We start from the raw sequence: 16,439 nt of genomic DNA, 5'->3' as shown, positions 1-16,439 counted from the left end.
AAAATAATAACTTAGTCACTCAATCCACGACTGTTTTTGGACACTGCTGTGCGCAATTGGTCGCATTGTTTCATCCACAAAATGTACAGTCAATTCACTTGACAATATATTCTGTGAAGCGTTTGGGACGTCTTGACGACATGATGAGGCATTTTATCAAATGCAAGGATTATTATTATTATTATTATTATTATAAAACACACAATCACTTTACAGTGAAATCCAATGAAGTGCTCGGAGACTTCATCCAGATGTGAAAGGGCACTGTATCAATTCTAAGGATTATTATTGGTAATAGTATTGTTATTATTATCTTCATTATTCACGGGGCCTTTAGAATGTATTCTTTGAAGCGTTTGTCTCAACCTGACGTGAAAACAGCGCTATATAAATGCAAGTTGTTGTTTTTGTCTCAACAACGTGATCAGGCGCTATATCAAATGCAACAATTACTGTTATTATTATTATTATTATTATGCTGCTGACAATTATACAGCGAACGGTTTGCTCTGAGAGTCGATGTCGGTTCGATGGGCCGAATGGCCTCCTTCTGCGCTGTAAATTTCCACCCGTCTATGATTGTTCGGTGCCTTGCACAGAGCTCAGCAAAGGCATTTGTGAAATCAGCATTTGATAACGTTCCTCTCTCTCTCTCTCCCTCTCTTTCTCTCTCTCTCTCTCTCTCTATGTTTGCTGCGCTGTGTGGAACGGTTGGCTTGAGACAGACGGGTGAAGGTTAATTAGCCTTTGGTTAAACCAGTTCTCTGCAATGATGGGTTATCAGAGCCAAACACTTGCAGCAGGTCTAATCTCATTTCCTACACCACTTCCCCTTCCTTAAACTGATTCTTGCTCAGCCCCTGCTTCTATTGTTGGCCATCTGACTGGGTCGACTTGCCGTTCGCCACAGCTTTCTGATTATACAATAACACAGCAGGATTGCTCCGTGATGCATAACTTGCTTGGCATCGCCCACCTACTTGGAGTCCCTGCAGCTTAGTGGTTGGAGCGCTCGCCTCGCAAGCGAGAGGACCCGGGTTCAATTCCCAGGCGGGGCAAAATGTTAGGCAAGTTTCCTCGTTCCACACTCCTCTGTTTACCTAGCAGTAAGTTAGCCGATTGGCGGATCGCTTTTCGGGGGATAATGATCTCTTGAAAAATAAATTCATAAATCATAAATAATAATAATTGGGTCACGACTTGTTTGTGGGACACTGTGGCGGGCAATTGGCTGCCGTGTTTCGCCCACAAAATGTACAGTCAATTCGCTGGACAATATATTCTGTGAAGCGCTTTGAGACGTTTCGAAGACGTGATAAGGCGCTATATCAAATGCAAGGGTTGTTATTAATACCTTTTAATTTACAGTTTGTTGATCCATTACCCTACTCTTCCAAACTGTTGCTCTAATTCGTGATTTACAAATTTTCCTTGGTTACAGAGAAACACAAGTAGGCGGTAAATTCTAAACATGCGGATCCTGGTCAACAAACCCACCCCCCACCCCCCCCCCCAATAAAATTGGTCACTCACTCCACGGCTGTTTGTGGGACGTCGCTGCGCACGAAGCTGGCTGCAAAATACACAGTCACCCCACTTTTCAGTATATTCTGTGAAGCGCTTTGAGGCATCAAATGCAAGGATCGTCATCATACCTCCCTCCGCCGCTCCTCCTTGTGCCTAATACTTTCCCGAAATAGGTAAACTCCCTCCAGGGAGAGAGAGAGAGAGTGCGCATTCCGTTCCAACGAACCATCTCTGGGATTTCCGTCTGCGGGTGGGAAGCGTGGAATTCTCAGCTTGGCTTGGAGACCCTTAAGCGCGCTGATGGGTTTCCGCACGTGAAAGACACCCGACCGGCCAAAAAAAAAATCCTTCTCCCCCCCCCCCCACCCCCACTTCAAAGAGGGTTTCATTCCCGTTCTCAGAATCACCTGTTACCGTGGCTTCCCAACAAGATGCGTTCAAAACATTTTCTGACCTGCTTTCTCCCCGCTCCCCACCAACCCGCTGCCTCCGCTCGGCTGGCTCTGGCCTCCTGCTTGTCCCTCGCCCCTTCCGCTCCAACCATGGACGGCCGCGATTTCGGTCACTGCGCCCCCGAAGCTTTGGAACTCTCTCCCGCATTGCCCCCTCCCACCCCTCTTTTAGATCACGACCGAAAACCTTTCCCTTCAACCGTGTTTAGAGTCGCCCCTCCACCACTCCCCCCAACCTCGGAGTCAGGCTCCGCCACTGTTAAGCTCCCCTATATAGTTGTAGTTGCTGTTCGTGTTGCTGTCGTTGCATTACAATTAATCTTTGCATTTGGGAAAACCTCCTTCGGAATTTCTCAAAGCCCCTCGCAGGGTTTACTGCGCAGTTTGGTGCCTGCGCCAATCTGTACGTGAACTCGGCGGCTAATTTAAGCACGGTTGGGCAACACAACCGGAGGAAAATACTCTACCTTCACTTTTCAAAGTGCTGTGTTGTACCCAAACCAAACTGAGAATTCCACTCATCCCAACCCACGCGTGGAAATCCCCGAGATAGATTGTCGGAATGGAATGAACGCTCTCCCTGTCTCCCTGGAGAGACTCTTTCTGGTGACCTAATTCCGGAAAGTATTAGGCGCAGGTTGGCAAGAGCCAAGGGCTTGCGGGGACCCTGGAATGTGCGTTGAGGGTAACTGCTGGCGTCTAACCAACTAAAAATGCATAGCTTTCCGTTGAGAACGCTGTCTGGCAAAGTGCTGTGGAATCTTTAAAGTCCACCTGAATAGCCATAGTCAGTTTAAACGTCTCATTTGAAGGACGGCACCTCTCACAGCGCAGTGCTCTGCCCCTGAGCGTCAGCCAAGACTGTGTGACTGGGCCGAGCTCAACATCCCACGTGAGCCACAATCTTTTCAAGTCAGAGGTGAGAGTGCAACGGAGTGAGGTAAGCAGGCACCAGACACTCACAGAGGCTTGTTGGGCCGAGTGCTTTCGTCCTGTTTGGATATCCCCTCAATGTCCCCGCCGTTAATAATAACAACAATAATAATAATAATATAATAATAATAAACCTCGCATTTGATATAGCGCCTTATCATGTCATCGAGAGGTCTCGAATCGCTTCACGGGATACGCTGTAAAGTGAAGCGACTGCGTAGAGTGTGGGCGAAACACAACAGCCAATTGCGCACAGCGGCGTCCCACAGTCACGCAGTGAACAACCGCATTTTATTCGGGGGATCGTTGGCAAGGGGCACTGGGAGAGAGGGAAGCCCCCTTGTCTTTTCGAATAGCGCCACGAGGGTCTTTAACGTCCAATACCTTTCATGCTTCCTTCCAAGCTTTTATATATTATTTTTTTCGGAAACGACATGAAATAATAATTTTTTACTGAATCATTTTGTAACCGAAATAATATCTTGATCGAATTATTTTGTTCACACAATGCGGGAGAGGGAATAGTGAGGGGTTGAGGCGGTGGGGGGGAGCGGGAGGGAGCGATCGGAGGGGCCTGTGTGGAATATGAACGACGGCATGGTCCAGTTGGGTCAAATGGTCTGTTTCCGTGCCTTGTCCCTCGACATCTGTGACTAGCTGAGAGGTTACAACATAACCAGGGCAGCTGTGCTCAGTCAACCTGCACCCACAGAACAGTGTGATAATCTTGAGTAACAGACAACGGTACGAGCTCACTTGGATGCAGATTTACAACACCAGCGATGCGGAATCAATTGGCATGTTTGAAAAGGACAGAGATAGACGCCTAAAAATAGGACTTGCACCTGTATCACCTTAAAGCTCTTAACAGATGTTCTGTTTAGTAACTGTACTTGCAATCAAACACGTCAACCAATTTTTGCACGCAGCTTTGACACCACAAACAGCCATGAAGTGAGCGAACAACTTTATTTGGGGGAATCACTGGCCAGGATGCCAGGAGAGAGAGAGAGAGAGAGAGAGACCCCCTTCTCTGCTTAAGCAGTGCCATGGGGTCTTAAATATCCACCTGAACAGGCACAGACGAGTCCTTGGTTTAACATCTCTTAAGAGTACTTCTGACAAATGCAGCGCACACCCTTCCGCCCTCTCCACCCACCCAAGGAATGCACTGGAGCGTCAGCAAAATCTGAGAGCTCAAAGTCCCACAACCTTCTGACCCAGAGGAAAGAGCATTTCTGAGTCAGGTTGAGTGCGGGGATGACAACAATAGCAAATTACATTTGAACGGTGCCTTTCACGTCAGGAGGACATCCCAAGGCGCTGTACGGTCAGGGATTTCGACCCGAGCTGGGATCAGGAGGGGTGGGGGACAGGGAGGGTAGGGGTTAGGAGGGTGACCGAAGGCGCGGTCAAAGAGGAAGGTCTTGATACGGTCCTTGAAGGAGGGGAGGGAGGTGAAGGGACTGCAGGATGGAGTTCCAAAGGGTGAGGGCAGAGAGGCTAAAGGTCCAACCGCCGATTGTGGGGCTGGAGCCCACTGAGCGTAGGGGGCGGACAGGGCTATGTGGAGTTACCGGGTCACAGATGTAGGCAGGAGCTAGGCCATGGAGGGCTTTGAAGTAAAGGACGAGGCTTTTGAACTCTAGCCTCTGGGGGACGGGGAGCCAATAGAGCCGGGCGAGGATGAGGGTGATAGGGTCACGGAGTTTGGTGCGGAGGGAATGAGGCAGAAAGTTCCAGGTTTGAATGCAAGGCCGCCAATGGTGGAGCAGGCAGAGGGGCCGGGGGACGTGTAGAAGGCTTCAGCTGGCTGAGCGAAAGGGGCGGGCAGCGGAGTGGGGTGTGAGCAAGTTGGAGAAGTCGGGAGGTGCCATGGCACGAATGGATTTGGAAGTAAGTAAGAGTGAGGATTTTGAAATCGATCCGTTCAGCAAGGGGGAACTAATGGAGCCCTGGGAAGGAGTGGGGTGATGGGGGGGTTGTGGAGTTGAAGTTGTGGCACAAACATGATGTGTCTCTCTAACGGGATAATCAGGTCATACTTCAATAACACTTTACCGTCGCAGATCACAAAATGGAATGTCAAACTGGCGTTCAACCAACTGAGTGTAATTACTCAGATTTCCCTGCAATATCAGTCCATAACTCTCTTGCCTCTGCTTCAGAGATTAGTGGGTTCAAGCCCCATATTGGGGGGACTTCAAATTTGCAGTCTCGGCAGACTCTCCAGTGATGCGGTGGGGTGAGGTGGGGTGGGGTTGGGGAGGTGCCGTCCATTGAACTCAGGTCCCATCTCCGCCCTGTTCGGTTGGAGGTTAAAAATCCCGCGGTGCTATTGGAGAAGAGAAGGCAATCCCGGCCAACAATCTCTCCAAATAAAATTGGCTGTTGGTGAGACATTGGCTGCCTGCCGATAAATTCACAGTCAATCCAAAGCTCTGCGAAGCACTTTCAGACATTTTGTCACCGTAAGATGCCATATCAAACAGAGCTGTACAATGATTATTATTCTCTCCATTCAGTCCCACTGCCCTGCCCTGTTCCCACACCCCTTCACTCCTCTATATCTCATATACCTGTCTACTTCCCTCTTCAAATCCACATTGGACTCTGCCTCTAACTGCCTTAAGCCTCTGTTGACAAGTCCCCTTGTGTGAGGAACGCTATATAAATGCAAGTTGTTGTTGTTGTTGCTTTTTTGGGGTACAAATAGCTAACAATAATAATATTTATATAATTGAGTTTAATTTTCAGTTATTCTTAATATTATTGTTGGTGATTATTAGTACGTAATAATGATATTTACTAATAACCTAGTATTAACAAGTTTAACTCATAATGATGCTCAGTCAAACTGTTCGGGATAATATTACATGATTCCTAACTTCAAAGTTTGTCCAAAAGTTTAATAATAATAATAACTTTCAAAGAGAATTCGATATGTACTTGAAATGTACTGCGAAATACTTAGTCCCTACATTTATATATATTTATATATATATATACACTTATATCCTGTGAAGTGCTTTGAGGAATCCTCCCAACTTGAAAAAGCGCTCTATGAAATACAAGGAATTTTAATAACAATAATAATAATAATAATCCTTGCATTTGATACTGCGTCGTATCATGTCGTGGAGACATCTCAAATCACGTCACAGAATATACTGCAAAGTGAATTGACTGTGTATTTTGTGGGTGAAATGCGGCAGCCAATTGCGCACAGGAGCGTCTCACAAATCAGTCGTGGATTGAGCGACCAAATTTTTTTTGTGTCAACTTGAAAAACACGTTACAAAACATGCTCCTTTCAATCGAGTTGACACTGCTTTGATGGAGAAGTGATCTTGTGGGATTGGTTGCTATGGGCAAATGTGGGTAACCAACATAGGAAACCCAAAGCTGTAACAAAGGCCTGATGTATGGGTGCTCTACGTCTCTGATCCTCATTAACTAACCACAGCGTTCAGTGTCAGAAAACAGCAACAACAATTTGAATTTATAATAACAACAATCCTGGCACTTGACGTGGCCCCTTATCACGTCCTTGAGACGTCTCAAAGCGCAGTCCTGCGTAAAGTCCTGGAAGCCTATCCATTGGGAGGCTGGTGAGGAGCGGAGTAATGAACGTGCGGAGTCACTGAAGCTGAGAATCCTTGTGGACTGAAAATCGAGAGCCACAGATTTATAATAATAATAATAATAATCCTTGCATTTGATATAGCGCTTTATCACGTCCCTGAGACGTGGCAAAGCACTTTCACGGAATATATTGTAAAGTGGATTGACTGTGTATTTTGTGTGCGAAATAAATATTATTATGATTATTGATTATTTATCAATAAGCACAATAGTATTAGTAGCAGTAACAATATTATATACAGCGCCTTTTACTTTGGTTGAATGTGTCACAGCGCTCATAGAGCTGACTGGGCATCCGAGCCGGGGTGGAGGCGGGTGGTGGGGGGGGGGGGGGTGGCGAGGAGGGTTGGGGGGATGATAAAGTGTAGTGACTGTGGATATCTTCGGTGAACGGGCAGCCGGTTTGTGCACAGCATTTCCCCGCAAGCAACCGTGAAGTGGGTGACCAATTTTATCTGGGGGATTGTCGGTCAGGACACCAGGAGAGAAACTCCCTTCTCTTTACGAATAGTGCCCTGGGATCTTTAACATCCACCTGAACAGGCAGATGGGACCGCGATTTAACGTCTCACCCGAAGGACAGCACTTCCGACAATGCAGCACACCCCAGTGCTGCATTGGAGCTTCACCTTAGACGATGTGACTTTAATGTGGGCGATTGAACTCACAACCTTCTGACTCAGAGAGCAGAGTGTTACCGAAACACGTCGATGTCCATTTCTCAGAATCCTTTGTATTATAATAATATAATAATCAATGCATTTGGTATAGGGCCTTATCACGTTGTTGAGATGCCTCAAAGCGACTCACAGAATGTATTGCAGAGTGGAGTGACTGTGTATTTTTGTGGGCGAAACACAGCACCAATTGCGCACAACAGTGTCCCAATTTTGAGTGACCCAATTTTTTTGTATGTGGAGGGATTATTTCCCCTGGAAAGCGATCCGCCAATCGACTTAACAGCCGGGTTTCCTATTTGCTCCAAGTTAAACGGAGGCGTGTGGAGTGAGGAAACTTGCCTAAATTTCAACCCTGCCTCGGAATCGAACATGGGTCCTCTCGCTTGAGAGGCGAGCACGCTAACGGCTATTCTATGGGACTCCATATTATTATTAAAGTTATGCACTATATTTCCAATGAGCACGGTTAAAGTCTTAAACGCAGCCAGCAAATGTCCTGAGTGGCCCTGAATGGGCTGTGTTACGCCATTGCATTGTTCTGTGGAAGTTGTTTATTCAGTGTTTGTCACTTGCTCTTCCTGCTGCGTTCCTAGGAATCCGAATGAAAGGATACGGGACCTGAAAAGGTCATGGATTTGCACAATAAAATTCCCGGTGTAACCCATTTGCACTGCAACCTGGCTCGTTTATACAGTAATCCTCTACATAAGGCGTATCAGTTGGGACCATACGTTTAATGTGACTTTATGCAAAGTATGTGAGCCGGATTTTATGTGACGTACACGTAACAAATACACGAGTACTGAACTGGCTAGTGATATTAAGGCAAGGTTTCTGTACCATGTTTAACCCATGCATATTAAAGCTATGGCAGCCCATTCTTTCCCTATACAGTATTGCCCCTCATGGCAGAAAACATATACAGTAAAACTCACGTAAGTCTTATCTTTATAATATATAAGTAATGACCCTCGCATTTGATATAGCGCCTTATTAAGTTGTTGAGCCGTCTCAAAGCGCTTCACAGGATATACTGTAAAGTCAAGTGACTGTGTATTTTGTGGGCGAGACACGGCAGTCAATTGTGCACAGCAATTGATAATATAATATATAATATATGTAGCGTTGATCGGTCGCCAGGTGGGCAGAAGAGCTTCATTTGTCGGATTCATTGCGACTCCAATGTTTGCCTGTAAGTGCACATGCGGCGACGGGTCAAGACGCATTGAATCGCGGTAACCGTAGTCTTGACCCGTCACCAAAGGCGCACTTACCGGCTGCATTAAATTACATGGACGCCGTGTCGATTATTGATTAAATGCGATGTTACACAACTTTGCCTGCAACTCGGACTTCGCTTAAGTCGCATTAAATGTCATGTTCCCGACTGATCCGACGGAGGGTCATTGGAATGGGGCTGCCAGGAAGTGTGGTTGAGCACAGGACATTGGGATTCATTTAAAAAAACAGCTCGATGGGCAGGCCGTAGGGCGGGTGGAACGATGGGATCAGATGGGTCGAAGGGAGTCTTGTGATCCATCAGCTATAAATTTCTGCGTCTCAGACAAAAGTCAGCTCTGTTTGTGTTTGTTACACCTCCTACTATCTGCTGATCCTCTGTCCACGCATCTTTTGGCAGATGGAGCACCTTCTCACACTTTCTTTCCAGGCATTGAGATGGGGTAGGCCGAGAGGAAGTGGACTTAACAGGCCTGGCTGCTGTTGATAAGAAAGTTGGTGGACTTACAAAACTAATTTATTGGAATTTGGGACACGAGCTGGGATTTGCTTGACCTTTGCCAGACAATCAATCTGGGGGGGGAACTGTGCTGTTTCTTCCAACTCGTGTCTTCTGAAAGAAATCACGTTTAAGTAATAATAATAATAGTACTCCTTGGGTTTCATATAGAGTCATTGAGACGTCTCAAAGTGCTTCACAGAATATACTGTATTGATTGGATTGATTGATTGGGTATTTTGTGGGCGAAACGGGGCAGCCAATTGCGCACAGCAGTGTCCCACAAACAGTCATGGATTTAATGACCACATTTTTAATTTTTGGCGAGGGATTTTTGCCCCCCAGAAAGCGATCCGCCAATCGACTAACAACCGATTTCCAACTTACTGCTAGGAAAACAGAGGCGTGTGGAGTAAGGAAACTCACCCTGCCCGCGAATCGAACCCGGGTCCTCTCGCTTGTGAGGCGAGAGCGCTAGCCAACACGCTAAATGACACTCTGTGGGAAAAGTAATTCTTTGCACTGTTTTGCTGGGTGTGCGGGGAGGGAGAGGGGAGAAATGGGTAGGGGCACAGTTGCAGCCAATTGAACAAGCAAGCGTCCCACAAACAGTCATGTCTTCAGTCACCCTCCTACCTCCGACCTCCCTGCCCTCCACCAAACAGTGGAATTGGGTGGGTGAAATGTTGTTGCTACTGTTGTTGTTCCAGTGGTTAGGCACAGTGCCCCCTCTCTCTGTGGCACTCCTGTGCCACATGCAACAGCTCCTCAGGGTCTTACGTAATTGCACCGCTCACCCGAGACTAACGCAAGACCCAGAGGGTTTTGCTAAATCCTCTCCTGACCAGTTTCCTAAGCGGCAGCCAGTGTGTCGTAACCTTTTGTGGGATTACGATACGGTAGTTTGGTCAGAGAGGCCCTAGTGCAATGTGGCAATCGGTTACGGTCAGCCTGGCCCCGGAGCTTACCACACCGTTGGTGTTGTGGGTTAAGACGGCCGCAGATAATAAACACAAGCAACATAATCCTTGCATTTGGTGTAGCGCGTTTGCTGTGAAAGCACGGTGCTCCACAAACACACGGTCACTACCCTTGACAATCCTAATAATAATAATAATAATAATGATAATCCTCGCATTTGATACAGCTCCTTATCACGTGGTCGAGGACGTCTCAAAGCGCTTCACAGTGTATGCTGTAAAATGGATTGATTGCGTATTTTGCTGGGCGAAACACGGCAGCCAAATCGCGCCCAGTGGCGTCCTGCAAACAATCGTGGCTCGAGCGGCCAATTTTTATTTATTTTTTTGCGGGGGGAAGGGGCGTGGATGGGATGGGGTGGGTGGGAGGGAAGCTTCCCTCCCCGATGTGAAAGCGGTGTATAAATGTAATTTGTTTTTTGTTGTTGTTGTTGTTTTCGTCTATAAAGGAAGCGCTCTCTGTCGTCAGTGAGGACCAGTCTCTGTTTGAGTGCGCCTACGGAACGCCACACCTCGCCAAAGCCGAGATGACCGCCTCCTCGGCCGCCGGTGACTACGGGCAGACCCCGAAGATCAGCCCCCGAGACCCGCAGCAGGAGTGGCTGCCCCACCCGCCGGCTCGCGTCACCGTCAAGATGGAGTACAACCCCAACCAGGTCAACGGGTCCAGGTGACACGCTCTTGGTACCTCCCTGGCTCTTCCCTCCCCCGCTCCGCTACCCACCGCCATCGTTCAGCCGGCTCTGGCCTCCTGGTTGTCCCTTTTGTCCCCTCCGTTACACCATCGGCGGCCGTTGCTTTCAACCACTGCACCCCGAAGCTCTGGAACACTCTCCCTCGATCCCTCCGCCTTCACCCCCTTCCTCCCCCTTTTTTAGATCACAACTGAAGATCTTCCTGCTCGACCTTCCTCCACCCTCCCCACTAGTCCTCCCCCCCTTCCTAACCCCTGGCTTGGCGTCAGGCTCCACCACCGATAAGCGCTCCGAAACCCTGGCTCCACGTGAGGGTCACTGTCTACGTGCAAGTCGTTACGTTGTTATAGAAAGGATGGCAGAAAAAGCGAGGGATAGGATCAGCCTAAGCCATCTCACCAACGTAATAAGCCTCTACGTAAAATGGAAAGATATTGGTATAACGTGGAACATTGATCCTCGCACCTGACACAACACCTGTAATGGCTCAAACACTGATGCCTCGCAAAACGTTTCTCTAACACGTAGTGACTGCGTAATTTGCAGGCAAGCGAGGAGGCTGCCTTGCCCACTACGACGTCCCCGTAAGAAAGCCAAACCCTCGAGAGTTCCTTGCATTTCTTAACGGTGTCTGATCGCGTTGTCGACCTCTTCCAAGCGCTTCTTTCTGCGAGGTGTGGCTACTGCGTAAATTTACAAGCAATTGCCCACCAAGTTGGCAAGAATAATTCTTATCGCGTTTGAAACGGCATTGCTTGAAGGTTCTCCGAGGGCTTGCGATGTGTAGCGACTGTGTGTAAGAAATTGCCTGACAAGTCCCACCGTGGGCTGTGCTAACACGTCCCAGTAAACGAGTGAGTGAGGTGCAGTCGAACAAGGCAGCCAAATGGACTAAGCAGCTGTTGTTCTGAGCTGCTGGGTTTTCATCAAGCTAAGGTTCTTGACCATGTCCCTCCCTCCACCCTCACTCCCTCCCTCCCTCCCTCCCTCCCTCCCTCCCTCACTCCCTCCCTCACTCCACCCTCACTCCCTCCCTCCCTCAGGTCCACTCTAATCAGTGCCAATGTTCCCGATGATTTATGCCCAGAAATGTGTCGTATCCCGTGGGCTTCCCTTGTGGCTCTCGCTGTTCACTGAGCTCTGCCAGAAACGCCACGAAGCAAGCCTCTTGGCACTCTCATGAGCTGAGCTGGGCCAGCCTGATCTAAAAGGAATTCTGCCCTTCTCCCTCCCCTCCATCCCAGTCTGAAAACCCGGCTTAAGAATTATCTCTTTGACCACGCATTCACCCTGACCATTTCCCCGCTGCTTGGGTTCCGACCCAACTGTCCAGCGCCTTGGGACGTCCTCCCGACGTGAAAGGCGCTCTATAAATGCAATCTTGTTGTTGTTGTTGTTGAAAGGATGGTTCCCTACAAACACGCAGTCACTACACTTGATTCGCACTGAGCTCCGTGAGTTGATTACCCTTATCCTCGCTCATCCCCCAGAGGATCGGGTTCAAGTTCCTCGTCTTCACCTTTAAAGCCCTCCGCGGCCTCGCTCCTCCCTAACTCTGCGACCTGCTAAAAGCTTCACCAACCTGGCCGCTCCCTCCGCTCGCTGGGCCCTGCCCCTGCTCCTACACCAGTTCCCGCAAGCGGCTGGTACCCGGCTGACCCTCACCCCCACCCCCCAAAAAAAGACTCCTGACGTGAAAGGCGTCGCATCAAATGTAAGGGTTATCATTCTCTTATTGTCGTTATAAATCGGCGATTGAAGTGGGAGCTTGGAGAGAGAGAACAAGACAGGAAAATCGTGTGCGCAGGGAGGAGATCGAGTTTGCGATTAACCGGTCAACCTTATTCCTTGTTTTTTTTTGGCCAGCCGGGTGTCTGACACCTGCGGAAACCCATCACCGCGCTTAAGAGTCTCCAAACCGAACTGGGATTTCCATGAAACCCAACTACACGTGGAAATCCCAGAGATAGATTGCTGGAATGGAAGGCACTCTCTCTCTATCTCTCTCTCCCTGTCTCCCTGGATGGACACATCCTGCTTACCTAATTCCGAAGAGTATTAGGCGCAGGTTGGCTAGAGCCAAGGCTCGGGGGACCCCAGAGTGTGCGTTGGGGGTAACTGGTGGAGTCTAACCAGCCAAAACCGCGTAGCTTGGCGTTGAGAGCCCTGTCGGTCAAGCTTTCACCCTCTGTGGCGATCTCTGTGATCCGGTTACTGGGCCAAGCAGGTCCGCAACTTTATTCTTTGAACCTTTTATCTTTATTTATTTATTTATTTATTTGCTTGCTTGCTTGCTTGTTCGTTCGTTTATTTAATCTTTCCCATTGGCTTTCCTGGCAGTTTGTGGGTCTAACCTTTTCCCCGTATTTCTGCTCTTGTTTCGAATGCTGACCTGTTCCTTCTCTCTTCTCTTTTTCTCACTCTGTAGGAAACTGAGGCTGTTTCTTCAGTCCAACAACCCCTCTCTTCCCTTTATTGCTTTCGTCAGCTTTCCATTCTTTCTGCCGTCCCTGGCACCAGACATTCAGGGGCCAAAAAAAACCCAAAACAACTGATCTGCCCGTCAGGAACTGGTAAAGAAAAAAAACTGCGCTGACGGGAATTGTTTTTTCGTTTGACGGGGCGGGTGGGGGGGAGTGGGGGGAGTGGGGGGGGTGAGCAGCGGGGAAGCGATATGGGACAGGGCATCGAGGAAGATTTCACGATGCCCTGATGTGGCAAAATGTTTCATTCAGAGCCTTGTGCAAGAGTTAATAATAATAATAATATTCCTTGCGTTTGACACAGCGCCTTATCACGTCGTTGAGACGTCTCAAAGCGTTTCACAGGATATACTGTAAAGTGGAGTGACTGTGTATTTTGTTGGCAAAGTGCGGCAGCCGGTTTGCGCACAGCAACGTCCCGCAAACAGCCATGGAGCGAGTGACCAATTTTATTTGGGGGATCGTTGGCCAGGACCCCCGGGAGAGAGAGAGAGAGAGAGAGAGAGAGACTCCCTTCTCTTTTCGAATAGCGCCACGGGTTCTTTAATGTCCACTTGGACAGGCAGACGGGACTTCAGTTTAACGTTATATCTGAAAGACGGCACCACCAATAATGCAACACATACTCCCCCACCCCCAGCACTGCATTGAAGTGTCAGCTTAGTCTTTGTCAGCTGTCCCCCAATGCTGCACTGGACAGTCAGCTTAGACTCTTGAGCTCCAAGTCGCGATTGGTATGGTTTGAAACCACAATCTTCTGACACAAATGCAAGAGTGTGACTAACTATTCTTGGTTGGCACTCAAAGTGGAAGTGTTATCTTTAGTGTATTTATAGATGCGATTGAATGCAGATAAACGGTCCTGTGTATCTGTGTTAAATTCCCAGAATAACGGTACTGTTTCTCTGTATTAAACTCGCAGAATATAGTGTAAAGTATATGGACTGACAACCGGGTTCCTATTTACTGCTGGGTAAACAGAGGCGAGTGCTCTATCCAATACGCTACAGGACTCAATGGTAAATTGTAAATTTCTAATTGCAATCACTTAAGATAGCCATATCAATGATACCATATGTCCAATCTATTTCCTTTTTTTTAATGACGATATCTGGTCTGTTACAGCTGATTATTGCTATTAATAACATGAATTATTCATAATATGACTTATTAATTAATAATATTATTTATTATTACTGAATCCCATTACCACCCTCTGTCCCCATACGCCTTCAAGTCCTCCAGTTGCTGCTACTAGTCATCATGGCAAAATAGGTCAGGATCGTAAACTAATTTTATATAATTGGAAAGTATCTTTTCCATCTGCTTTGCGAATAAAGCAGGAAATCCAACGAAGGCTGTGTTGGAATGCTGCTCCTCACTGCCCTCCCGATCCCCACTCCACCACCAACCCCTCACCCCCGCCCCCTCCTCACACCCCGTCCCGCTGCAGAATCTTGTCCATTTATCTCTATCTGTTTTTTATTTCTATCAAGAGCTCCGGGACCCTACCCTACGTGAAGGGCGCTAAACAAATGCAAGTTATTGTTGTTTTTTTTACCAGCTCTCTCGCTTCATATTTTTTAAATCGGGAGAATTTGCCGCCTATCGGTGCCGCAAGTTACTTTGTACAACAACAACAACAACAACTTGGATTTATATAGCGCCCGCCACGCCGGTCGGCGTCTCAGAGCTCTCTTCACAGTGACGGATCACGGGGTCGAGCCAAGGGGGAGGGGGAGGAAGGTGACTAAAGGCGCGGTCGAAAAGAAAGGTCTTTATCCGCTACTCCCGTGGAGTCCCGTAGCGTAGTGGTCAGCGCGAGGACCCGGGTTCGATTCCCGGGCGGGGACGAAACCTTAGGCAAGTTTCCTTACTCCACACGGCTCTGTTTGGCCAGCAGTCAGTAGGAACCCGGCTGTTAGGTGATTGGCGGATCGCTCTCCAGGGAGTAATAATCCTTCCCCCAAAAAAAGAAAAAATTCAAAACGTGACTCAAATCCTCGTCTGTTTGTGGGAAGCTGCCGGGCCCAATTGGCTGCCGCGTTTCACCCACAAAATACGCAGTCAATTCACTTTGCAGCGCATCCCGTGAAGCGCTTTGAGACATATCGAGGACGTGATAAGGAGCTATACCAAATGCAAGGATTATTATTATAATAATTTGTGATTGTTGTTGTACTGTATATACATATATAAGAATATGTTTCATCCAGGCTGACCGAAAAAAAATCTTGTTGGTTTGGGCTGGACTGAAACCTCGGTCCCCGGTCACCGCATCCCATTTCCTTGCACCCTTCTCGTTGTGTCTCTTTCTCTCTCTCCTCTCAGTTGGCCCCCAATCATTTTTTTCTTTGGAGAGAGAGAAAGAGGAAAAAGAATACGTGCTTTTCTTCCTTTTTTTGCTGCCCTCCCTGCACCAGTGAAAACGAGAGCTCCAGTTAACTTTGCTGCAAAGCTTCCGTCAGAAAAAAACACACGCGCGCACACACACACACAGTTATATACGCAGTCACACACACAGAGAGAGACACACACATACAGACACACAGAGATATGCAGTCATATACGCAGGGAGAGTCATACACACACACACAGATATATACGCAGTCACAGACAGATAGAGTGACACACACACACACACAGATACGCAGTCACATATACACAGACAGAGACACACACATACACAGATACCCAGTCATATACACAGAGAGATAGACACACACGCACAAACAGAGATATATCAGTCAATTACACCCAGATACAGTGAGCAAGAGACACACACACACAAGCACAAACACAGCCAGAGAGACACACATACATAGACATACACCCAGTCACGTACACAGCGCGAGATACACACATAGAGAGATAGAGACACCCACCCAGACACACACACACAGACACACACACACATACACACACGGAAACAAACATATACGTAGGAGATATGGCCTTGCATGTTGCTTTAATCATTTCAGCTCAACGTCGCACACGAGACAGAAAGGGAGAGAGAAAAAAATTGCCACATTGACTGTGACCGAGACAAGAAGGAATTATAGTGTGCGGTCAAACTAAAACCAGATGCTTCTGTGCACTGTAACGTTTTTTTTTAAAAAAAAAACACCCACACACACACACACACACTGCTAATATTTATAGCACATCTGGTCGCTCTAAAGGCAGACACAAAAGTGCCTGAGCTCAGGGGCAGCGAGAGACAATTACAGACAGTTTGTGTCTCTTTTTCTTTGATTTGCCAAGAAAGATAAAAAAAAATTCCCAAACTCTTTGGCTAATCGGAAT

At 47.8% G+C, this 16,439-nt stretch overlaps 1 protein-coding gene across 5 annotated transcripts in view; it reads left to right on the top strand.

Annotated features, from left to right (window-relative positions):
• The window catches only part of erg (ETS transcription factor ERG), a 77,492-nt gene that overhangs the window by 47,384 nt on the left and 13,669 nt on the right, over positions 1-16,439 (top strand). For all 5 annotated transcript variants that reach the window (XM_007909472.2, XM_042334549.1, XM_007909470.2 and 2 more), the window contains one exon: positions 10,405-10,625. In XM_007909472.2, the coding sequence (XP_007907663.1) occupies positions 10,405-10,625 (221 nt within the window). The remainder of the gene's footprint in view (positions 1-10,404; positions 10,626-16,439) is intronic.

Source organism: Callorhinchus milii, unplaced genomic scaffold (assembly GCF_018977255.1).
Source record: "Callorhinchus milii isolate IMCB2004 unplaced genomic scaffold, IMCB_Cmil_1.0 Scaffold4, whole genome shotgun sequence".
Classification (NCBI taxonomy): Eukaryota; Metazoa; Chordata; class Chondrichthyes; order Chimaeriformes; family Callorhinchidae; genus Callorhinchus; species Callorhinchus milii.
This window is presented reverse-complemented; position numbering and strand designations above follow the sequence as displayed.